The 24,000-nt window shown below is 47.4% G+C and overlaps 1 protein-coding gene across 1 annotated transcript in view; it reads left to right on the top strand.

Annotated features, from left to right (window-relative positions):
* LOC106592216 (vacuolar protein sorting-associated protein 13B) overlaps nucleotides 1-24,000 on the top strand; it is a 117,478-nt gene that overhangs the window by 68,331 nt on the left and 25,147 nt on the right. The window contains exons 9-14 of the mRNA XM_045711505.1: nucleotides 7,781-7,977; nucleotides 11,427-11,632; nucleotides 14,567-14,685; nucleotides 14,790-14,936; nucleotides 15,077-15,219; nucleotides 15,656-16,298. Of these exons, the coding sequence (XP_045567461.1) occupies nucleotides 7,781-7,977; nucleotides 11,427-11,632; nucleotides 14,567-14,685; nucleotides 14,790-14,936; nucleotides 15,077-15,219; nucleotides 15,656-16,298 (1,455 nt within the window). The remainder of the gene's footprint in view (nucleotides 1-7,780; nucleotides 7,978-11,426; nucleotides 11,633-14,566; nucleotides 14,686-14,789; nucleotides 14,937-15,076; nucleotides 15,220-15,655; nucleotides 16,299-24,000) is intronic.

Below are 24,000 nucleotides of genomic sequence, written 5' to 3'. Positions count from 1 at the left end.
GGTAGCATCAGTAGTATAGTAGTATTAGTATAGGTGGCAGCAGTAGTATAGTAGTATTAGTATTGGTGGCGGCGGTGGTAGTATTAGTATGGGTGGCAGCAGTAGTATGGTAGTATAGGGGCAGCGGTAGTAGTAGTATTGGTATGGGTGGCAGCAGTAGTAGTAGTATTAGTATAGGTAGCAGCAGTAGTACAGTAGTATTAGTATAGGTAGCAGCAGTAGTAGTATAGTGTATTAGTATAGGTAGCAGCAGTAGTAGTAGTATTAGTATAGGTAGCAGCAGTAGTACAGCAGTATTGGTATAGGTGGCAGCGGTAGTACAGTAGTATTGGTATGGGTGGCAGCGGCGGTAGTAGTATAGTAGTATTAGTATAGGTATTATCAGTAGTAGTATTAGTATGGGTAGCATCAGTAGTAGTAGTATAGTAGTAGTATTGGTATAGGTAGCAGCAGTAGTAGTATAGTGGTAGTATTAGTATAGGTAGCATCAGTAGTAGTAGTATAGTAGTATTGGTATATGTAGCAGCATTAGTAGTTTAGTATTAGCAGCAGTAGTAGTAGTAGTATTAGTATAGGTAGTAGCAGTAGTAGTAGTATAGTGGTAGCAGCATCAGTAGTAGTATAGTAGTATTAGTATAGGTATCAGTAGTAGTAGTATATTATTATTAGTATAGTAGCAGCAGTAGTAGTATGGTACTATTAGTATAGTAGCAGCAGTGGTAGTAGCATAGTGGTATTAGTATAGTAGTATTAGTATAGTAGCAGCGGTAGCGGTATAGTAGCAATAGTATTGGTATCAGTAGTATTAGTATAGGTAGCAGCAGTAGTAGCATAGTAGTATTGGTATATGTAGCAGCAGTAGTAGTATTAGTATAGGTATCAGCAGTAGTAGTAGTATGGTAGTATTAGTATAGGTAGCAGTGGTAGTATAGTAGTAGTAGTAGTATAGGTAGCAGTAGTAGTATAGTTGTATTAGTATATTTATCAGTAGTAATAGAATTAGTATAGGTAGTAGTAGTATAGTAGTATTAGTATAGGTAGTAGTAGTAGTAGTATTAGCATAGGTAGCAGCAGTAGTAGTATAGTAGTATTAGTATAGGTAGTAGTATTAGTATAGGTATTAGCAGTAGTAGTATAGTAGTATTAGTATTGGTAGTAGTATTAGTATAGGTATCAGCAGTAGTAGACGTAGTATAGTGTATTAGTATAGGCAGGAGTAGTAGTATTAGTATAGGTAGAAGCAGTAGGTGTATAGTAGTATTAGTATAGGTATCAGTAGTTTTAGTATTAATATATGTAGCAGCAGTATGAGTATAGTAGTATTAGTATAGGTAGCAGCAGTAGTATAGTAGAACTGGTATAGGTAGCAGCAGTAGTAGTATTATAGTAGTATTAGTATAGGTAGCAGCAGTAGTATTTGTGTAGGTAGCATCAGTAGTATAGTAGTATTAGTATAGGTAGCAGCAGTAGTATAGTAGTATTAGTATTGGTGGCAGCGGTAGTAGTATTAGTATAGGTAGCAGCAGTAGTATAGTAGTATAGGTGGCAGCGTGGTAGTAGTATTAGTATAGGTAGCAGCAGTAGTAGTAGTATTAGTATAGGTAGCAGCAGTAGTACAGTAGTATTAGTATAGGTAGCAGCAGTAGTAGTATAGTGTATTAGTATAGGTAGCAGCAGTAGTAGTAGTATTAGTATAGGTAGCAGCAGTAGTACAGTAGTATTAGTATAGGTAGCAGCAGTAGTACAGTAGTATTAGTATAGGTAGCAGCAGCAGTAGTAGTATAGTAGTATTAGTATAGGTATTATCAGTAGTAGTATTAGTATGGGTAGCATCAGTAGTAGTAGTATAGTAGTAGTATTGGTATAGGTAGCAGCAGTAGTAGTATAGTGGTAGTATTAGTATAGGTAGCATCAGTAGTAGTAGTATAGTAGTATTGGTATATGTAGCAGCATTAGTAGTTTAGTATTAGCAGCAGTAGTAGTAGTAGTATTAGTATAGGTAGTAGCAGTAGTAGTAGTATAGTGGTAGCAGCATCAGTAGTAGTATAGTAGTATTGGTATATGTAGCAGCATTAGTAGTATGGTAGTATTAGTATAGGTAGCAGCAGCAGTGGTAGTATAGTAGTAGTAGTAGTATAGGTAGCAGTAGTAGTATAGTTGTATTAGTATATTTATCAGTAGTAATAGAATTAGTATAGGTAGTAGTAGTATAGTAGTATTAGTATAGGTAGTAGTAGTAGTATTAGCATAGGTAGCAGCAGTAGTAGTATAGTAGTATTAGTATAGGTAGTAGTATTAGTATATGTATTAGCAGTAGTAGTATAGTAGTATTAGTATTGGTAGTAATATTAGTATAGGTATCAGCAGTAGTAGACGTAGTATAGTGTATTAGTATAGGCAGGAGTAGTAGTATTAGTATAGGTAGAAGCAGTAGGTGTATAGTAGTATTAGTATAGGTATCAGTAGTTTTAGTATTAATATATGTAGCAGCAGTATGAGTATAGTAGTATTAGTATAGGTAGCAGCAGTAGTATAGTAGAACTGGTATAGGTAGCAGCAGTAGTAGTATTATAGTAGTATTAGTATAGGTAGCAGCAGTAGTATTTGTGTAGGTAGCATCAGTAGTATAGTAGTATTAGTATAGGTAGCAGCAGTAGTATAGTAGTATTAGTATTGGTGGCAGCGGTAGTAGTATTAGTATAGGTAGCAGCAGTAGTATAGTAGTATAGGTAGCAGCGGTAGTAGTAGTATTAGTATAGGTAGCAGCAGTAGTAGTAGTATTAGTATAGGTAGCAGCAGTAGTACAGTAGTATTAGTATAGGTAGCAGCAGTAGTAGTATAGTGTATTAGTATAGGTAGCAGCAGTAGTAGTATTAGTATAGGTAGCAGCAGTAGTACAGTAGTATTAGTATAGGTAGCAGCAGTAGTACAGTAGTATTAGTATAGGTAGCAGCAGCAGTAGTAGTATAGTAGTATTAGTATAGGTATTATCAGTAGTAGTATTAGTATGGGTAGCATCAGTAGTAGTAGTATAGTAGTAGTATTGGTATAGGTAGCAGCAGTAGTAGTATAGTGGTAGTATTAGTATAGGTAGCATCAGTAGTAGTAGTATTGGTATATGTAGCAGCATTAGTAGTTTAGTATTAGTAGTAGTAGTAGTATTAGTATAGGTAGTAGCAGTAGTAGTAGTATAGTATAGTGGTAGCAGCGTCAGTAGTAGTATAGTTGTATTAGTATAGTAGCAGTAGTAGTATAGTGTGTTAGTATAGTAGTATTAGTATAGTAGTAGTATAGTGTACTAGTATAGTAGTAGTATAGTGCATTAGTATAGGTAGCGGTACCATCAGTATAGTGTAGTGGTATTAGTACAGTCGTAGCAGTATAGTAGTATTAGTGTGGAGGTATAGTAGTATTAGCATAGTAGTATAGTAGTATTAGTATATTAGTAGCAGTATAGTAGTATTAGTGTAGTAGTATAGTAGTATTAGTATAGTAGTGTGGTAGCATTGGTATATTAGTAGTATAGTGCATTAGTATAGGTATCAGAGTAGTAATATAGTAGTGTTAGTATAGTAGTATTAGTATAGTGTATTAGTAGTTGTATAGTGTATTAGTATAGGTATCAGTAGTAGTAGTAGTATTAGTATAGTAGTAGTATATTGTATTAGTGTAGTAGTAGTATAGTAGTATTAGTATAGTAGTGTTGTAGTATTAGTATATTAGTAGTATTAGTTTAGTAGTGTGGTGTATTAGTATGGTAGTAGTATAGTGTATTAGTAGTAGTATAGTGTATAGGTATCAGTAGTAGTAGTAGTAGTAGTATTAGTATAGTAGTAGTAGTATATTGTATTAGTGTAGTAGTATTGGTATAGTAGTATCGTGTATTAGTATAGTAGTGTGGTAGTATTAGTATAGTAGTGTAGTAGTATTAGTATAGTAGTATTAGTATAGTAGTATAGTGTATTAGTATAGTAGTGTGGTAGTATTAGTATAGTAGTGTAGTAGTATTAGTATAGTAGTATTGGTATAGTAGTATCGTGTATTAGTATAGTAGTGTGGTAGTATTAGTATAGTAGTGTAGTAGTATTAGTATAGTAGTATTGGTATAGTAGTATCGTGTATTAGTATAGTAGTGTGGTAGTATTAGTATAGTAGTGTAGTAGTATTAGTATAGTAGTATTAGTATATTAGTATAGTGTATTAGTATAGTAGTATTAGTATAGTAGTATTAGTATTGTATTAGTAGTATAGTAGTATCAGTATAGTAGTATTGTGTATTAGTATAGTGGTGTGGTAGTATTAGTATAGTAGTATAGTAGTATTAGTGTAGTAGTATTAGTATAGTGTAGTAGTATTAGTATAGTAGTGTAGTAGTATTAGTATAGTAGTATAGTAGTATTAGTATAGTAGTATAGTGTATTAGTATAGTAGTAGTGTGTATTAGTATAGCAGTATAGTAGTATTAGTATAGCGGTATAGTAGTATTAGGATAGTAGTATTAGTATAGTAGTATTAGTGTAGTAGTATTAGTATAGTGTAGTAGTATTTGTATAGTAGTGTAGTAGTATTAGTATAGTAGTATAGTAGTATTAGTATAGTAGTATAGTGTATCAGTGTAGTAGTATTGTGTATTAGTATAGCAGTATAGTAGTACTAGTATAGTAGTATTAGTATAGTAGTATTAGTATAGTAGTATAGTAGTATTAGTATAGTAGTATAGTAGTATTAGTATAGTAGTATTAGTATAGTGTAGTAGTATAGGTAGCAGCAGTAGTGTTCTGTGGCTGCTGATGAGCAGAGGATCGTCTCAGTGAACAAGGCTGATCATCAGTCAGACTCCCACTGGGTCCAGAGGCAGGTCATAATGTAAAGGACGTCAGGCTGAATCCCATCTGCTAGGTGAGGTGGTCTCCCCCCCCCCCCCCCCCCCCCCCCCCCCCCCCCACCCCCCCCCCCCCCCCCCACCTCCCCTCCCAGTCCCCCCCCCTCTCCTCCCCCCCTCTCCCCCCCCCCCCCCCCCCCCCCCCCCCCCCTCCCAGTCCCCCCCCCCCTCCCCCCCCCCCCCTCCCCCCCCCCCCCACCCCCCCCCCCCTCCCACCCCGTATATTGTATTAGTGTAGTAGTGGTATAGTGTATTAGTATAGTAGTATAGTAGTGGTATTAGTATAGTAGTAGTATAGTGTATTAGTATAGTAGTATTAGCATAGCAGTAGTATAGTGTACTAGTATAGTAGTATTAGTATAGTAATAGTATATTAGTGGTATGGTGTAGTAGTATTAGTATAGTAGTAGTATAGTGTGTTAGTATAGTAGTATAGTAGTATTAGTATAGTATTAGTATAGTGTGTTAGTATAGTGGTAGTATATTGTGTTAGTATAGTAGTAGTATAGTGTATTCATATAGTAGTAGTACTATTATAGTAGTAGTATAGTGTGTTAGTATAGCGGTATTAGTATATTAGTAGTATTAGTATAGTAGTAGTGTAGTAGTAGTATAGTCGTAGTAGTATAGCTGTATTAGTATAGTAGTATTAGTATAGTAGTAGTATAGTGTATTAGTATAGTAGCAGCAGTAGTGTATTGGTATAGTAGTATTAGTATAGTAGTATTCGTATAGTAGTATAGTGTATTAGTTTAGTAGTGTGGTCGTATTACTATAGTAGTAGTATTAGTATATTCGTATAGTGTATTAGTATAGTAGTGTGGTCATATCAGTATAGTGGTAGTATTAGTATAGTAGTATAGTAGTATTAGTATAGTAGTGTGGTAGTATTAGTATAGTAGTATAGTGTATTAGTGTAGTAGTGTGGTAGTATAGTGTATTAGTATAGGTAGCAGCAGTAGTATAGAAGTATTAGTATTGTATTAGCAGTATTGTGTATTAGTATAGTAGTATTGTGTATTAGTATAGTAGTATAGTAGTATTAGTATAGCGGTGTATTAGTATAGTAGTAGTATAGTATAGTAGTATTAGTATAGTAGTATAGGTAGCAGCAGTAGTATAGTAGTATTAGTATAGTAGTAGTATTGTGTATTAGTATAGTAGTATTAGTATAGTAGTATAGGTAGCAGCAGTGGTATAGTAGTATTAGTATTGTATTAGTAGTATTGTGTATTAGTATAGTAGTATCGTGTATTAGTATAGTAGTGTGGTAGTATTAGTATAGTAGTGTAGTAGTATTAGTATAGTAGTATTAGTATAGTAGTATAGTGTATTAGTATAGTAGTGTGGTAGTATTAGTATAGTAGTGTAGTAGTATTAGTATAGTAGTATTGGTATAGTAGTATCGTGTATTAGTATAGTAGTGTGGTAGTATTAGTATAGTAGTGTAGTAGTATTAGTATAGTAGTATTAGTATAGTAGTATCGTGTATTAGTATAGTAGTGTGGTAGTATTAGTATAGCAGTGTAGTAGTATTAGTATAGTAGTATTAGTATATTAGTATAGTGTATTAGTATAGTAGTATTAGTATAGTAGTATTAGTATTGTATTAGCAGTATAGTAGTATTAGTATAGTAGTATTGTGTATTAGTATAGTGGTGTGGTAGTATTAGTATAGTAGTATAGTAGTATTAGTGTAGTAGTATTAGTATAGTGTAGTAGTATTTGTATAGTAGTGTAGTAGTATTAGTATAGTAGTATAGTAGTATTAGTATAGTAGTATAGTGTATCAGTGTAGTAGTATTGTGTATTAGTATAGCAGTATAGTAGTACTAGTATAGTAGTATTAGTATAGTAGTATTAGTATAGTAGTATAGTAGTATTAGTATAGTAGTATAGTAGTATTAGTATAGTAGTATAGTAGTATTAGTGTAGTAGTATTAGTATAGTAGTGTGGTAGTATTAGTATAGTAGTATTAGTATAGTGTAGTAGTATAGGTAGCAGCAGTAGTGTTCTGTGGCTGCTGATGAGCAGAGGATCGTCTCAGTGAACAAGGCTGATCATCAGTCAGACTCCCACTGGGTCCAGAGGCAGGTCATAATGTAAAGGACGTCAGGCTGAATCCCATCTGCTAGGGTGAGGTGGTCTCTCTCCTCCCCACCTCTCCTCTCCTCCCCTCCTCTCCTCCCCTCCCATCCCACTTCCTCCCCTCCCCTCCCACCTCCCCTCCCACCTCCCCTCCCAGTGCTCCTCCCCTCCCAGCTCTCCTCCCCACCTCTCCTCTCCTCCCCTCCCACTTCCTCCCCTCCCACCTCTCCTCCCCTCCTCTCCTCCCCTCCCATCCCACTTCCTCCCCTCCCCTCCCACCTCCCCTCCCACCTCCCCTCCCAGTGCTCCTCCCCTCCAAGCTCTCCTCCCCACCTCTCCTCTCCTCCCCTCCCATCCCACTTCCTCCCCTCCTCCCACCTCCCCTCCCACCTCCCCTCCCAGTGCTCCTCTCCTCCCCACCTCCCCTCCCCTCCCACCTCTCCTCCCCACCTCTCCTCCCCTCCCCTCCCCTCCCACCTCTCCTCCTCTCCCCTCCCACCACCTCCTCCCCTCCCACCTCCTCTTCCCCTCCCACCTCCTCCTCCCCTACCCTCCCACCACCTCCTCCCCTCCCACCACCTCCTCCCCTCCCACCTCCTCTTCCCCTCCCACCTCCTCCTCCCCTACCCTCCCACCTCCTCCCACCTCTCCTCCCCTCCCCTCCCACCTCTCCTCCCACCTCTCCTCTCCTCCCCACCTCCTCCTCCCAGCTCTCCTCAGCAGGAAGCAGCTCGTCAGGTCAACAGCCATTAGTTCTGATTAAAGAGGTCGTGAGGTTTTAGTTGTCTGGGTGGGTTCTTGTTCTGCAGGTGCCGTGCAGCCTGGAGTATTGGGACGAGCTCCAGCACGCCTTCGTCCCCTACCGAGAGTTCAGCCTATCAGAGAGTAGCGCCTGCGAGCTGACCCTGCCCAGCCTGACGCTGACCAATGAGCAGAAGGATCTGGTGACCTCTGACCTGTGGAGGATCGTCCTCAACAGCAACCCAGACGGAGGAGACGAACAGAGGTGAGGAGACGATTAACACCTGATTCTACTGTGTGTGTGTGTGTGTGTGTGTGTGTGTGTGTGTGTGTGTGTGTGTGTGTGTGTGGTTCTGTACAGTGCAGAATGTTGATCGTCTCTGAGCACAAAAGCCTCTGTGTGCCGGTCACTCGCTCCACATCTGGGAGGGAGGGAGGGAGGGTTGGGGGAGGCAGTGGACCTGGCCCAGGTTCAGATCAACCTACTGACATTTCCCAGCACACCAAGTGGCTGTCAGGGCCAAACAGATCCCTTCCTGCTTACCTCGAGGGGAAGGGAGGGATAGGGGAGGGAGGCAGGAGGGATAGAGGAGGGAGGCAGGAGGGATAGAGGAGGGAGGCAGGAGGGATAGAGGAGGGAGGCAGGAGGGATAGAGGAGGGAGGCAGGAGGGATAGAGGAGTGGGGCAGGAGGGATAGAGGAGTGAGGCGGAGGGAGGGAGGCAGGAGGGATAGAGGAGGGAGGCAGGAGGGATAGAGGAGGGAGGCAGGAGGGATAGAGGAGTGGGGCAGGAGGGATAGAGGAGTGGGGCAGGAGGGATAGAGGATGGAGGCAGGAGGGATAGAGGAGGGAGGCAGGAGGGATAGAGGAGTGGGGCAGGAGGGATAGAGGAGTGAGGCAGGCAGGATGGATAGAGGAGTGAGGCAGGAGGCGATAGAGGATGGAGGGAGAAGGGGAGATGAGGAGGAGGGAGGCATGAGGAGGGCATTCATGAGCTAGTGGAGAGGAGGGAGACTGAAGGGGAGAGGAGAGGAGGGAGGCAGGAGGGGGGAAGGGGGTGAGAGGGAGTCATAAAAGTAACAGGAGTGGGGAAGAGGGAAACTGGAGGAGAGGAGGGAGGCGGTCTCTCTCTCTGCCTCCCTGAGTTTAGGGGCTTTCTATATGAGCTAACTGCCAAGCCTACATTCTGTGTGGGTTTAAGGGATCTGGAGAAGCAGAAAGGCAGGAATAAGAAAACATGGAATGACGAGAGGACAACAGCAGAAAACAGCAACCCAGTGAAAAGCCAAATATACACGTGCATTTCATTACAGTCATTCTCCAGTACATTTCCTTTATTGTCAAGGTGTGTCCCAATTGACAGCTTATAGTGCACTATGGACCCAGGTCAAAAGTAGTGCACTACGTAGGGAATAGTAAGCTATTTGGGACGCCCCCCCCCTCAACATGTGATGGTTACCTTCTTGACACCTCCGCCATCCTCACCTGTTCCTCCAGCAGTCCTACTCCATCAGCCAATGTTGTTAAGCTCATCCTTCCTCCATGACACCTTGTTAATGTCCCTCCAGCCAGTCCTTCCTCCATGACACCGTGTTAATGTCCCTCCAGCCAGTCCTCCTCCATGACACCTTGTTAATGTCCCTCCAGCCAGTCCTCCTCCATGACACCTTGTTAATGTCCCTCCAGCCAGTCCTCCTCCATGACACCTTGTTAATGTCCCTCCAGCCAGTCCTCCTCCATGACACCTTGTTAATGTCCCTCCAGCCAGTCCTCCTCCATGACACCTTGTTAATGTCCCTCCAGCCAGTCCTCCTCCATGACACCTTGTTAATGTCCCTCCAGCCAGTCCTCCTCCATGACACCTTGTTAATGTCCCTCCAGCCAGCCAGTCCTCCTCCATGACACCTTGTTAATGTCCCTCCAGCCAGTCCTCCTCCATGACACCTTGTTAATGTCCCTCCAGCCAGTCCTCCTCCATGACACCTTGTTAATGTCCCTCCAGCCAGTCCTCCTCCATGACACCTTGTTAATGTCCCTCCAGCCAGTCCTCCTCCATGACACCTTGTTAATGTCCCTCCAGCCAGTCCTCCTCCATGACACCTTGTTAATGTCCCTCCAGCCAGTCCTCCTCCATGACACCTTGTTAATGTCCCTCCAGCCAGTCCTCCTCCATGACACCTTGTTAATGTCCCTCCAGCCAGTCCTCCTCCATGACACCTTGTTAATGTCCCTCCAGCCAGTCCTCCTCCATGACACCTTGTTAATGTCCCTCCAGCCAGTCCTCCTCCATGACACCTTGTTAATGTCCCTCCAGCCAGTCCTCCTCCATGACACCTTGTTAATGTCCCTCCAGCCAGTCCTCCTCCATGACACCTTGTTAATGTCCCTCCAGCCAGTCCTCCTCCATGACACCTTGTTAATGTCCCTCCAGCCAGTCCTCCTCCATGACACCTTGTTAATGTCCCTCCAGCCAGTCCTCCTCCATGACACCTTGTTAATGTCCCTCCAGCCAGCCATCCTCCTCCATGACACCTTGTTAATGTCCCTCCAGCCAGTCCTCCTCCATGACACCTTGTTAATGTCCCTCCAGCCAGTCCTCCTCCATGACACCTTGTTAATGTCCCTCCAGCCAGTCCTCCTCCATGACACCTTGTTAATGTCCCTCCAGCCAGTCCTCCTCCATGACACCTTGTTAACGTCCCTCCAGCCAGTCCTCCTCCATGACACCTTGTTAATGTCCCTCCAGCCAGTCCTCCTCCATGACACCTTGTTAACGTCCCTCCAGCCAGTCCTCCTCCATGACACCTTGTTAATGTCCCTCCAGCCAGTCCTCCTCCATGACACCTTGTTAATGTCCCTCCAGCCAGTCCTCCTCCATGACACCTTGTTAATGTCCCTCCAGCCAGTCCTCCTCCATGACACCTTGTTAATGTCCCTCCAGCCAGTCCTCCTCCATGACACCTTGTTAATGTCCCTCCAGCCAGTCCTCCTCCATGACACCTTGTTAATGTCCCTCCAGCCAGTCCTCCTCCATGACACCTTGTTAATGTCCCTCCAGCCAGTCCTCCTCCATGACACCTTGTTAATGTCCCTCCAGCCAGTCCTCCTCCATGACACCTTGTTAATGTCCCTCCAGCCAGTCCTCCTCCATGACACCTTGTTAATGTCCCTCCAGCCAGTCCTCCTCCATGACACCTTGTTAATGTCCCTCCAGCCAGTCCTCCTCCATGACACCTTGTTAATGTCCCTCCAGCCAGTCCTCCTCCATGACACCTTGTTAATGTCCCTCCAGCCAGTCCTCCTCCATGACACCTTGTTAATGTCCCTCCAGCCAGTCCTCCTCCATGACACCTTGTTAATGTCCCTCCAGCCAGTCCTCCTCCATGACACCTTGTTAATGTCCCTCCAGCCAGTCCTCCTCCATGACACCTTGTTAATGTCCCTCCAGCCAGTCCTCCTCCATGACACCTTGTTAATGTCCCTCCAGCCAGTCCTCCTCCATGACACCTTGTTAATGTCCCTCCAGCCAGTCCTCCTCCATGACACCTTGTTAATGTCCCTCCAGCCAGTCCTCCTCCATGACACCTTGTTAATGTCCCTCCAGCCCGTCCTCCTCCTGGAAGTGTTTCCTATTGTTCTTTCTCCTCTCCCTCCCAGTGAGTCAGATTTATAAACTCTCAGTCTTTTAATAGTTGTTTATGTATCTCTTTACAGTTCTGACAGTGAGTCAGGATCTCAGCAGGGTTCCTCGGGGTCCCAGCTTCTGCCCTGTGACCAGCTGGTGTCCCCCACGGCGCTGGCAGCCTGTACCCGGGTCGACTCCTGCTTCGCCCCCTGGTCCGTGCCCTCCCTGGGCGTGTCTCTCACCCTGGCACAGATACAGCTGCATCTCTACCACCACCTGGAGCAGCTGGGAACAGGTACTGTAGCACCGCCTGGAGCAGCTGGGTATTCGGCCCCCTTGAACTTTTCGACCTTTTGCCACATTTCAGGCTTCAAACATAAAGATATAAAACTGTAATTTTTAGTGAAGAATCAACAACAAGTGGGACACAATCATGAAGTGGAACGAAATTTATTGGATATTTCAAACTTTTTTAACAAATAAAAAACGGAAAAATTGTCCGTGCAAAATTATTCAGCCCCTTTACTTTCAGTGCAGCAAACTCTCTCCAGAAGTTCAGTGAGGATCTCTGAATGATCCAATGTTGACCTAAATGACTAATGATGATAAATAGAATCCACCTGTGTGTAATCAAGTCTCTGTATAAATGCACCTGCTCTGTGATAGTCTCAGAGGTCCGTTTAAAGCGCAGAGAGCATCATGAAGAACAAGGAACACACCAGGCAGGTCCGAGATACTGTTGTGGAGAAGTTTAAAGCCGGATTTGGATACAAAAAGATTTCCCAAGCTTTAAACATCCCAAGGAGCACTGTGCAAGCGATAATATTGAAATGGAAGGAGTATCAGACCACTGCAAATCTACGAAGACCCGGCCGTCCCTCTAAACTTTCAGCTCATACAAGGAGAAGACTGATCAGAGATGCAGCCAAGAGGCCCATGATCACTCTGGATGAACTGCAGAGATCTACAGCTGAGGTGGGAGACTCTGTCCATAGGACAACAATCAGTCGTATACTGCACAAATCTGGCCTTTATGGAAGAGTGGCAAGAAGAAAGCCATTTCTTAAAGATGTCCATAAAAAGTGTCGTTTAAAGTTTGCCACTAGCCACCTGGGAGACACACCAAACATGTGGAAGAAGGTGCTCTGGTCAGATGAAACCAAAATCGAACTTTTTGGCAACAATGCAAAACGTTATGTTTGGCGTAAAAGCAACACAGCTCATCACCCTGAACACACCATCCCCACTGTCAAACCATGGTGGTGGCAGCATCATGGTTTGGGCCTGCTTTTCTTCAGCAGGGGCAGGGAAGATGGTTAAAATTGATGGGAAGATGGATGGAGCCAAATACAGGACCATTCTGGAAGAAAACCTGTTGGAGTCTGCAAAAGACCTGAGACTGGGACGGAGATTTGTCTTCCAACAAGACAATGATCCAAAACATAAAGCAAAATCTACAATGGAATGGTTCACAAATAAACAGTTAGAATGGCCAAGTCAAAGTCCAGACCTGAATCCAATCGAGAATCTGTGGAAAGAACTGAAAACTGCTGTTCACAAACGCTCTCCATCCAACCTCACTGAGCTCGAGCTGTTTTGCAAGGAGGAATGGGCAAAAATGTCAGTCTCTCGATGTGCAAAACTGATAGAGACATACCCCAAGCGACTTACAGCTGTAATCGCAGCAAAAGGTGGCGCTACAAAGTATTAACTTAAGGGGGCTGAATAATTTCGCACGGCCAATTTTTCAGTTTTTTATTTGTTAAAAAAGTTTGAAATATCCAATAAATTTCGTTCCACTTCATGATTGTGTCCCACTTGTTGTTGATTCTTCACAAAAAAATACAGTTTTATATCTTTATGTTTGAAGCCTGAAATGTGGCAAAAGGTCGAAAAGTTCAAGGGGGCCGAATACTTTCGCAAGGCACTGTACTGTAGCACCACCTGGAGGAGCTGGGTACAGGTACTGTAACACCGCCTGGAGGAGCTGGGTACAGGTACTGTAACACCGCCTGGAGCAGCTGGGTACAGGTACTGTAACACCACCTGGAGCAGCTGGGTAAAGGTACTGTAACACCGCCTGGAGCAGCTGGGTACAGGTACTGTAGCACCGCCTGGAGCAGCTGGGTACAGGTACTGTAACACCGCCTGGAGCAGCTGGGTACAGGTACTGTAACACCACCTGGAGCAGCTGGGTACAGGTACTGTAACACCGCCTGGAGCAGCTGGGTACAGGTTCTGTAGCACCGCCTGGAGCAGCTGGGTACAGGTACTGTAACAGCGCCTGGAGCAGCTGGGTACAGGTACTGTAACACCGCCTGGAGCAGCTGGGTACAGGTACTGTAACACCGCCTGGAGCAGCTGGGTACAGGTACTGTAACACCACCTGGAGCAGCTGGGTACAGGTACTGTAGCACCGCCTGGAGCAGCTGGGTACAGGTTCTGTAGCACCACCTGGAGCAGCTGGGTACAGGTACTGTAGCACCGCCTGGAGCAGCTGGGTACAGGTTCTGTAGCACCACCTGGAGCAGCTGGGTACGGGTTCTGTAGCACCACCTGGAGCAGCTGGGTACAGGTACTGTAACACCACCTGGAGCAGCTGGGTACAGGTACTGTAACACCGCCTGGAGCAGCTGGGTACAGGTTCTGTAGCACCACCTGGAGCAGCTGGGTACAGGTTCTGTAGCACCACCTGGAGCAGCTGGGTACAGGTACTGTAACACCGCCTGGAGCAGCTGGGTACAGGTACTGTAGCACCGCCTGGAGCAGCTGGGTACAGGTACTGTAACACCGCCTGGAGCAGCTGGGTACAGGTACTGTAGCACCGCCTGGAGCAGCTGGGTACAGGTACTGTAGCACCGCCTGGAGCAGCTGGGTACAGGTACTGTAACACCGCCTGGAGCAGCTGGGTACAGGTACTGTAGCACCGCCTGGAGCAGCTGGGTACAGGTACTGTAGCACCGCCTGGAGCAGCTGGGTACAGGTACTGTAACACCGCCTGGAGCAGCTGGGTACAGGTACTGTAACACCGCCTGGAGCAGCTGGGTACAGGTACTGTAACACCGTCACACAAAGTGGAACTTTCCAGAAAATCACTATTGGTTTTTATTTGTTTGTTTCATCTGAGGGCGTTCTGTAGTAGTTGGAACTTCATACTACTGTCACTTTAGTTGTATATTACATTCACAAACTCACATCGCCTCTGTCCGTCTGTCTATTCCGTCTCCAGTGCCGTCACGTCGACTCCGCCCCTTCCTGCCAGACAGGAAGTTGCCCCAGGAGCAGGAGTACCTGGTCATCGGGGCACAGGAGCCGGGGTGTTCCTTCGCCAGTGGAGCGGTGGTACCGGTACCGTTAGTTCTACCCGGCTGTGCCAGGAGATCCAGTTCTCCACTGAGCTGGACTGCAGACTGTTGGAGTACCGGAACCTGACTTGGCTCTGCCTGCTGCAGCCGTTCATACTGCAGGGCCAGGCCGCGGTCACACGCTGCTCCAACAACACCCTCCTGGACGTGAACGTCTTCATAGACCCCGTCTTCGTCAACATCAGCCAGAACACTGTACACAGCCTGGATACAGCCCTGCAGAGCTGGCAGCAGGTGAGACTACTGTTAGATACTGAGTCTAATCCTAACCCTAACGTCCATCAGCCATCAGCCTGGATACAGCCCTGCAGAGCTGGCAGCAGGTGAGACTACTGTTAGATGCTGAGTCTAATCCTAACCCTAACGTCCATCAGCCATCAGCCATCAGCCTGGATACAGCCCTGCAGAGCTGGCAGCAGGTGAGACTACTGTTAGATACTGAGTCTAATCCTAACCCTAACGTCCATCAGCCATCAGCCATCAGCCTGGATACAGCCCTGCAGAGCTGGAGAGTCTTGTAGAGGAGGAAGAGGAGGATAGGAGAGTCTTGTAGAGGAGGAAGAGGAGGATAGGAGAGTCTTGTAGAGGAGGAAGAGGAGGATAGGAGAGTCTTGTAGAGGAGGAAGAGGAGGATAGGAGAGTCTTGTAGAGGAGGAAGAGGAGGATAGGAGAGTCTTGTAGAGGAGGAAGAGGAGGATAGGAGAGTCTTGTAGAGGAGGAAGAGGAGGATAGGAGAGTCTTGTAGAGGAGGAAGAGGAGGATAGGAGAGTCTTGTAGAGGAGGAAGAGGAGGAGGATAGGAGAGTCTTGTAGAGGAGGAAGAGGAGGATAGGAGAGTCTTGTAGACAGGTGTGTGGAGACAGCAGAGAGGCCCTGAGATCCTGATTGGACCAGGGGACATGGGTTGGGAGGGAGATTTTAACCATCCCCAGCCTCAAACCCAACGTTCCCCAGGCAGGCCTACCCCTCAGCCTCATACCAACGTTCCCCAGGCAGGCCTACCCCTCAGCCTCATACCAACGTTCCCCAGGCAGGCCTACCCCTCAGCCTCATACCAACGTTCCCCAGGCAGGCCTACCCCCCAGCCTCACACCAACGTTCCCCAGGCAGGCCTACCCCTCAGCCTCATACCAACGTTCCCCAGGCAGGCCTACCCCCCAGCCTCATACCAACGTTCCCCAGGCAGGCCTACCCCCCAGCCTCATACCAACGTTCCCCAGGCAGGCCTACCCCCCAGCCTCACACCAACGTTCCCCAGGCAGGCCTACCCCTCAGCCTCATACCAACGTTCCCCAGGCAGGCCTACCCCCCAGCCTCACACCAACGTTCCCCAGGCAGGCCTACCCCCAGCCTCACACCAACGTTCCCCAGGCAGGCCTACCCCCAGCCTCACACCAACGTTCCCCAGGCAGGCCTACCCCTCAGCCTCATACCAACGTTCCCCAGGCAGGCCTACCCCCAGCCTCACACCAACGTTCCCCAGGCAGGCCTACCCCCCAGCCTCAAACCAACGTTCCCCAGGCAGGCCTACCCCCTAGCCTCATACCAACGTTCCCCAGGCAGGCCTACCCCCCAGCCTCATACCAACGTTCCCCAGGCAGGCCTACCCCCCAGCCTCACACCAACGTTCCCCAGGCAGGCCTACCCCCCAGATCTAAACCCGGCTCTCTCCCCCTCTCTCCCTATCCTCTCTCCCTATCCTCTCTCCCTATCCTCTCTCCCTATCCTCTCTCCCTATCCTCTCTCCCTATCATCTCTCCCTATCCTCTCTCCCTATCCTCTCTCCCTATCCTCTCTCCCTATCCTCTCTCCCTATCCTCTCTCCCTATCCTCTCTCCCTATCCTCTCTCCCTATCCTCTCTCCCCCTCTCTCCCTATCCTCTCTCCCTATCCTCTCTCCCTATCCTCTCTTCCCCTCTCTCCCTATCCTCTCTTCCCCTCTCTCCCTACCATCTCTCCCTATCCTCTCTCCCTACCCTCTCTCCCCCTCTCTCCCCCTCTCTCCCTATCCTCTCTCCCCCTCTCTCCCTATCCTTTCTCCCCCTCTCTCCCTATCCTCTCTCCCCCTCTCTCCCCCTCTCTCCCCAGGGGAAGTGGCTTTAGGGTTCAGCCGCAGTAAAAGACAGTAGGTTTAACGTTCTCACAGAACAACAAATGTGCACTTAGGAAATCACAAGAGAGGAGGGCTTTTTTTCCCCCCCTCTTCCTGTTTGAACGACCCCGGCTCGTCTTTAGAGAAGAGAAGATGGATCCATCTGTAGTTATAGACAGATCAGGTTTCTGTTCCCAGCAGGATGTAGCAGGGATCTGAAAAGCCCGAACAGGAAACAGGGTTTTTGTTGGTATCTTCAACTGCTCCTTGATCTGTTTTACTGTCCGTTTTAATAATGTCGTTCGACCACAACTTCTGCATGGCAAGGATCCAATTCCACGTGATTAGAAGTTTCTCCCCCTGGTCTATATTACTGTCTCCAGTTTGTCACGTCTACCGTAGAGCTGCGTGACATAGAGAGGCTCATAACGTAACCAGGTCTAATTGGATGTTCTGGTGACTGCTGGGACGTCGTGGCTGACAGAGAGAGAACTGTCACTTTAAACCCCTTTAACAAGCAGGTTCTATGGACTATCAGCATTTCTCAGAGGTAATATTTGTCCGCGTGAAGCCGTTTTTTATAGAGCGAAGAGGACGACAGAGGATGAAGAGGCTGTATCGGGTCTCTGTTAACTGATACCATCTTAAAGACGGCTTAGCGCGCGGCATCTTAAAGACGGCTGGAAGTTTAGAAATCTGCTCGTCCCGTTGAAAGGTGCCTCGGATAACGTTCCTCTATAAATCGGGGATGGATTTGAACTCGTGCTCGCAGCTGTCCCGTCCGACTGGTAGAACTCTCTCTCTGTCCTCCCGGGTTTAATGGGGTTTAATGGGGTAAACTTTCCCAGCAGTTTTCAATAGCAACAGTAGAACGCGTTTCGCTGTTAAACTCTGAGCTTTTTTTTTAACAGTCACCCTGCGTCACTCTGTCTCGATGTGGCGGTGGGGGTCTGTTGTGTTGAGGTTGGACTGGTTAACGAGAAGCTGGATCTGAACAGAGAGGGGTGGATGAGTTAACTCCACCTGGATCTGAACAGAGAGGGGTGGATGAGTTAACTCCACCTGGATCTGAACAGAGAGGGGTGGATTAGTTAACCTGGATCTGAACAGAGAGGGGTGGATGAGTTAACTCCACCTGGATCTGAACAGAGAGGGGTGGATGAGTTAACCTGGATCTGAACAGAGAGGGGTGGATGAGTTAACTCCACCTGGATCTGAACAGAGAGGGGGTGGATGAGTTAACCTGGATCTGAACAGAGAGGGGTGGATGAGTTAACTCCACCTGGATCTGAACAGAGAGGGGTGGATGAGTTAACTCCACCTGGATCTGAACAGAGAGGGGTGGATGAGTTAACTCCACCTGGATCTGAACAGAGAGGGGTGGATGAGTTAACCTGGATCTGAACAGAGAGGGGTGGATGAGTTAACTCCACCTGGATCTGAACAGAGAGGGGTGGATGAGTTAACTCCACCTGGATCTGAACAGAGAGGGGGTGGATGAGTTAACTCCACCTGGATCTGAACAGAGAGGGGTGGATGAGTTAACCTGGATCTGAACAGAGAGGGGTGGATGAGTTAACCTGGATCTGAACAGAGAGGGGTGGATGAGTTAACTCAACCTGGATCTGAACAGAGAGGGGTGGATGAGTTAACCTGGATCTGAACAGAGAGGGGTGGATGAGTTAACTCCACCTGGATCTGAACAGAGAGGGGGTGGATGAGTTAACCTGGATCTGAACAGAGAGGGGTGGATGAGTTAACCTGGATCTGAACAGAGAGGGGTGGATGAGTTAACTCCACCTGGATCTGAACAGAGAGGGGTGGATGAGTTAACTCCACCTGGATCTGAACAGAGAGGGGGTGGATGAGTTAACTCCACCTGGATCTGAACAGAGAGGGGGTGGATGAGTTTACTCCACCTGGATCTGAACAGAGAGGGGTGGATGAGTTAACTCCACCTGGATCTGAACAGAGAGGGGTGGATGAGTTAACCTGGATCTGAACAGAGAGGGGTGGATGAGTTAACCTGGATCTGAACAGAGAGGGGTGGATGAGTTAACTCCACCTGGATCTGAACAGAGAGGGGTGGATGAGTTAACCTGGATCTGAACAGAGAGGGGGTGGATGAGTTAACTCCACCTGGATCTGAACAGAGAGGGGTGGATGAGTTAACCTGGATCTGAACAGAGAGGGGTGGATGAGTTAACTCCACCTGGATCTGAACAGAGAGGGGTGGATGAGTTAACTCCACCTGGATCTGAACAGAGAGGGGTGGATGAGTTAACCTGGATCTGAACAGAGAGGGGTGGATGAGTTAACCTGGATCTGAACAGAGAGGGGTGGATGAGTTAACCTGGATCTGAACAGAGAGGGGTGGATGAGTTAACCTGGATCTGAACAGAGAGGGGTGGATGAGTTAACCTGGATCTGAACAGAGAGGGGTGGATGAGTTAACTCCACCTGGATCTGAACAGAGAGGGGTGGCTGAGTTAACCTGGATCTGAACAGAGAGAGGGGGTGGATGAGTTAACCTGGATCTGAACAGAGAGAGGGGGATGAGTTAACCTGGATCTGAACAGAGAGGGATGGATGAGTTAACCTGGATCTGAACAGAGAGGGATGGATGAGTTAACCTGGATCTGAACAGAGAGGGGTGGATGAGTTAACCTGGATCTGAACAGAGAGGGGGTGGATGAGTTAACCTGGATCTGAACAGAGAGAGGGGGTGGATGAGTTAACCTGGATCTGAACAGAGAGGGGGTGGATGAGTTAACCTGGATCTGAACAGAGAGGGGGTGGATGAGTTAACCTGGATCTGAACAGAGAGGGGTGGATGAGTTAACCTGGATCTGAACAGAGAGGGGTGGATGAGTTAACCTGGATCTGAACAGAGAGGGGTGGATGAGTTAACCTGGATCTGAACAGAGAGGGGTGGATGAGTTAACCTGGATCTGAACAGAGAGGGGTGGATGAGTTAACCTGGATCTGAACAGAGAGGGGGTGGATGAGTTAACTCCACCTGGATCTGAACAGAGAGAGGGGTGGATGAGTTAACCTGGATCTGAACAGAGAGGGGTGGATGAGTTAACCTGGATCTGAACAGAGAGGGGTGGATGAGTTAACTCCACCTGGATCTGAACAGAGAGAGGGGTGGATGAGTTAACCTGGATCTGAACAGAGAGGGGTGGATGAGTTAACCTGGATCTGAACAGAGAGGGGTGGATGAGTTAACCTGGATCTGAACAGAGAGAGGGGTGGATGAGTTAACCTGGATCTGAACAGAGAGGGGTGGATGAGTTAACCTGGATCTGAACAGAGAGGGGTGGATGAGTTAACCTGGATCTGAACAGAGAGGGGTGGATGAGTTAACTCCACCTGGATCTGAACAGAGAGAGGGGTGGATGAGTTAACCTGGATCTGAACAGAGAGGGGTGGATGAGTTAACCTGGATCTGAACAGAGAGGGGTGGATGAGTTAACCTGGATCTGAACAGAGAGAGGGGTGGATGAGTTAACCTGGATCTGAACAGAGAGGGGTGGATGAGTTAACCTGGATCTGAACAGAGAGGGGTGGATGAGTTAACCTGGATCTGAACAGAGAGAGGGGTGGATGAGTTAACCTGGATCTGAACAGAGAGGGGTGGATGAGTTAACCTGGATCTGAACAGAGAGGGGTGGATGAGTTAACCTGGATCTGAACAGAGAGGGGTGGATGAGTTAACCTGGATCTGAACAGAGAGGGGTGGATGAGTTAACCTGGATCTGAACAGAGAGGGGGTGGATGAGTTAACTCCACCTGGATCTGAACAGAGAGGGGGTGGATGAGTTAACCTGGATCTGAACAGAGAGGGGTGGATGAGTTAACCTGGATCTGAACAGAGAGGGGTGGATGAGTTAACCTGGATCTGAACAGAGAGGGGGTGGATGAGTTTTGTAACAGGTTCAAGTAATTCACAGACCTTGGTCGTCGAGCTGTTTTGGAATTGCGTACTCTTTAACTTTTAGTGTGTTTGAGAAGCACTCTCCAAAGCCCTGTGTTTTCAATAAAAACAGGATTGGTAAACTGAGGACCTACTCATTCAACCCAAATGGGTCTTCCACATTTAACCCCTTTGGTACGGTGGATTGGCTTATTCAGCATCCATCGGTTCCCCGGATACATACTCAGATACATACTATAATATTGTGTTATATTGTACAGTCAGTATTTCTTTTTATTCACCGTATTTATGAATCGCGGCAAATTTAGTTCCTGTTTCAGTCGTGTGTTTTGGTCACGTTCAGGTGGGTCGAATATAAAGCACCCTGCTGATTGGTCGACAGGAGAGCCTCCCACAATGCAGGCGATGGCTGCTGGAAAACACCCTGCTGATTGGTCGACAGGAGAGCCTCCCACAATGCAGGCTGCAGGGAAACACCCTGCTGATTGGTTGACAGGGGAGCCTCCCGCAATGCAGGCGATGGCTGCAGGAAAACACCCTGCTGATTGGTTGACAGTAGATCCTCCCACAATGCAGGCGATGGCTGCAGGAAAACACCCTGCTGATTGGTTGACAGTAGATCCTCCCACAATGCACGCTGCAGGATGAAGTCGGTGAAGAGCGACTGCAGGTCGAAACGTCTTGCCCTTTTGATCACGTGATTTCTGTCAAGTTCACTCAGTTGACATGTAGGCGGAAATCTGACAATTTTTATTCCCAGAATGCAACACACTTTGAAAGGCGGTGACCAACGATGGTCGCCGACTTGCTATGCTCCTACACCGTCACCAGAGTATCTGGGCATGCTATGCTCCTACACCGTCCCCATAGTATCTGGGCCTGCTATGCTCCTACACCGTCACCATAGTATCTGGGCATGCTATGTTCCTACACCGTCACCATAGTATCTGGGCATGCTATGCTCCTACACCGTCACCAGAGTATCTGGGCATGCTATGCTCCTACACCGTCACCATAGTATCTGGGCATGCTATGCTCCTACACCGTCACCATAGTATCTGGGCATGCTATGCTCCTACACCGTCACCATAGTATCTGGGCATGCTATGCTCCTACACCGTCACCATAGTATCTGGGCCTGCTATGCTCCTACACCGTCACCATAGTATCTGGGCATGCTATGTTCCTACACCGTCACCAGAGTATCTGGGCATGCTATGCTCCTACACCGTCACCATAGTATCTGGGCATGCTATGCTCCTACACCGTCACCATAGTATCTGGGCATGCTATGCTCCTACACCGTCACCAGAGTATCTGGGCATGCTATGCTCCTACACCGTCACCAGAGTATCTGGGCATGCTATGCTCCTACACCGTCACCATAGTATCTGGGCCTGCTATGCTCCTACACCGTCACCAGAGTATCTGGGCATGCTATGCTCCTACACCGTCACCATAGTATCTGGGCATGCTATGCTCCTACACCGTCACCATAGTATCTGGGCATGCTATGCTCCTACACCGTCACCATAGTATCTGGGCCTGCTATGCTCCTACACCGTCACCATAGTATCTGGGCCTGCTATGCTCCTACACCGTCACCAGAGTATCTGGGCATGCTATGCTCCTACACCGTCACCATAGTATCTGGGCATGCTATGCTCCTACACCGTCACCATAGTATCTGGGCATGCTATGCTCCTACACCGTCACCAGAGTATCTGGGCCTGCTATGCTCCTACACCGTCACCATAGTATCTGGGCATGCTATGCTCCTACACCGTCACCAGAGTATCTGGGCATGCTATGCTCCTACACCGTCACCAGAGTATCTGGGCATGCTATGCTCCTACACCGTCACCATAGTATCTGGGCATGCTATGCTCCTACACCGTCACCATAGTATCTGGGCATGCTATGCTCCTACACCGTCACCATAGTATCTGGGCATGCTATGCTCCTACACCGTCACCATAGTATCTGGGCATGCTATGCTCCTACACCGTCACCATAGTATCTGGGCATGCTATGCTCCTACACCGTCACCAGAGTATCTGGGCATGCTATGCTCCTACACCGTCACCATAGTATCTGGGCCTGCTATGCTCCTACACCGTCACCATAGTATCTGGGCATGCTATGCTCCTACACCGTCACCATAGTATCTGGGCATGCTATGCTCCTACACCGTCACCATAGTATCTGGGCCTGCTATGCTCCTACACCGTCACCATAGTATCTGGGCCTGCTATGCTCCTACACCGTCACCAGAGTATCTGGGCATGCTATGCTCCTACACCGTCACCATAGTATCTGGGCATGCTATGCTCCTACACCGTCACCATAGTATCTGGGCATGCTATGCTCCTACACCGTCACCAGAGTATCTGGGCCTGCTATGCTCCTACACCGTCACCATAGTATCTGGGCATGCTATGCTCCTACACCGTCACCAGAGTATCTGGGCATGCTATGCTCCTACACCGTCACCAGAGTATCTGGGCATGCTATGCTCCTACACCGTCACCATAGTATCTGGGCATGCTATGCTCCTACACCGTCACCATAGTATCTGGGCATGCTATGCTCCTACACCGTCACCATAGTATCTGGGCATGCTATGCTCCTACACCGTCACCATAGTATCTGGGCATGCTATGCTCCTACACCGTCACCATAGTATCTGGGCATGCTATGCTCCTACACCGTCACCAGAGTATCTGGGCATGCTATGCTCCTACACCGTCACCATAGTATCTGGGCCTGCTATGCTCCTACACCGTCACCATAGTATCTGGGCATGCTATGCTCCTACACCGTCACCATAGTATCTGGGCATGCTATGCTCCTACACCGTCACCATAGTATCTGGGCATGCTATGCTCCTACACCGTCACCATAGTATCTGGGCATGCTATGCTCCTACACCGTCACCATAGTATCTGGGCATGCTATGCTCCTACACCGTCACCAGAGTATCTGGGCCTGCTATGCTCCTACACCGTCACCAGAGTATCTGGGCCTGCTATGCTCCTACACCGTCACCAGAGTATCTGGTATATAGTTTATCCTTGGTTCAACGCTCCTGGTTGTTGGGGAAATGCACCCACTGCTACTGTTTCCATGGGGCCTGTATTTAAACCCGACCTGACCTCTGATCTCTGACCCTCTGCTACTGTTTCCATGGGGCCTGTATTTAAACCCGACCTGACCTCTGATCTCTGACCCACTGCTACTGTTTCCATGGGGCCTGTATTTAAACCC

The sequence above is a fragment of the Salmo salar genome, unplaced genomic scaffold (assembly GCF_905237065.1).
Source record: "Salmo salar unplaced genomic scaffold, Ssal_v3.1, whole genome shotgun sequence".
Taxonomy (NCBI): Eukaryota; Metazoa; Chordata; class Actinopteri; order Salmoniformes; family Salmonidae; genus Salmo; species Salmo salar.
Note: the sequence above shows the minus strand (reverse complement) of the source record. Positions and strands in the feature narration are given on the sequence as shown.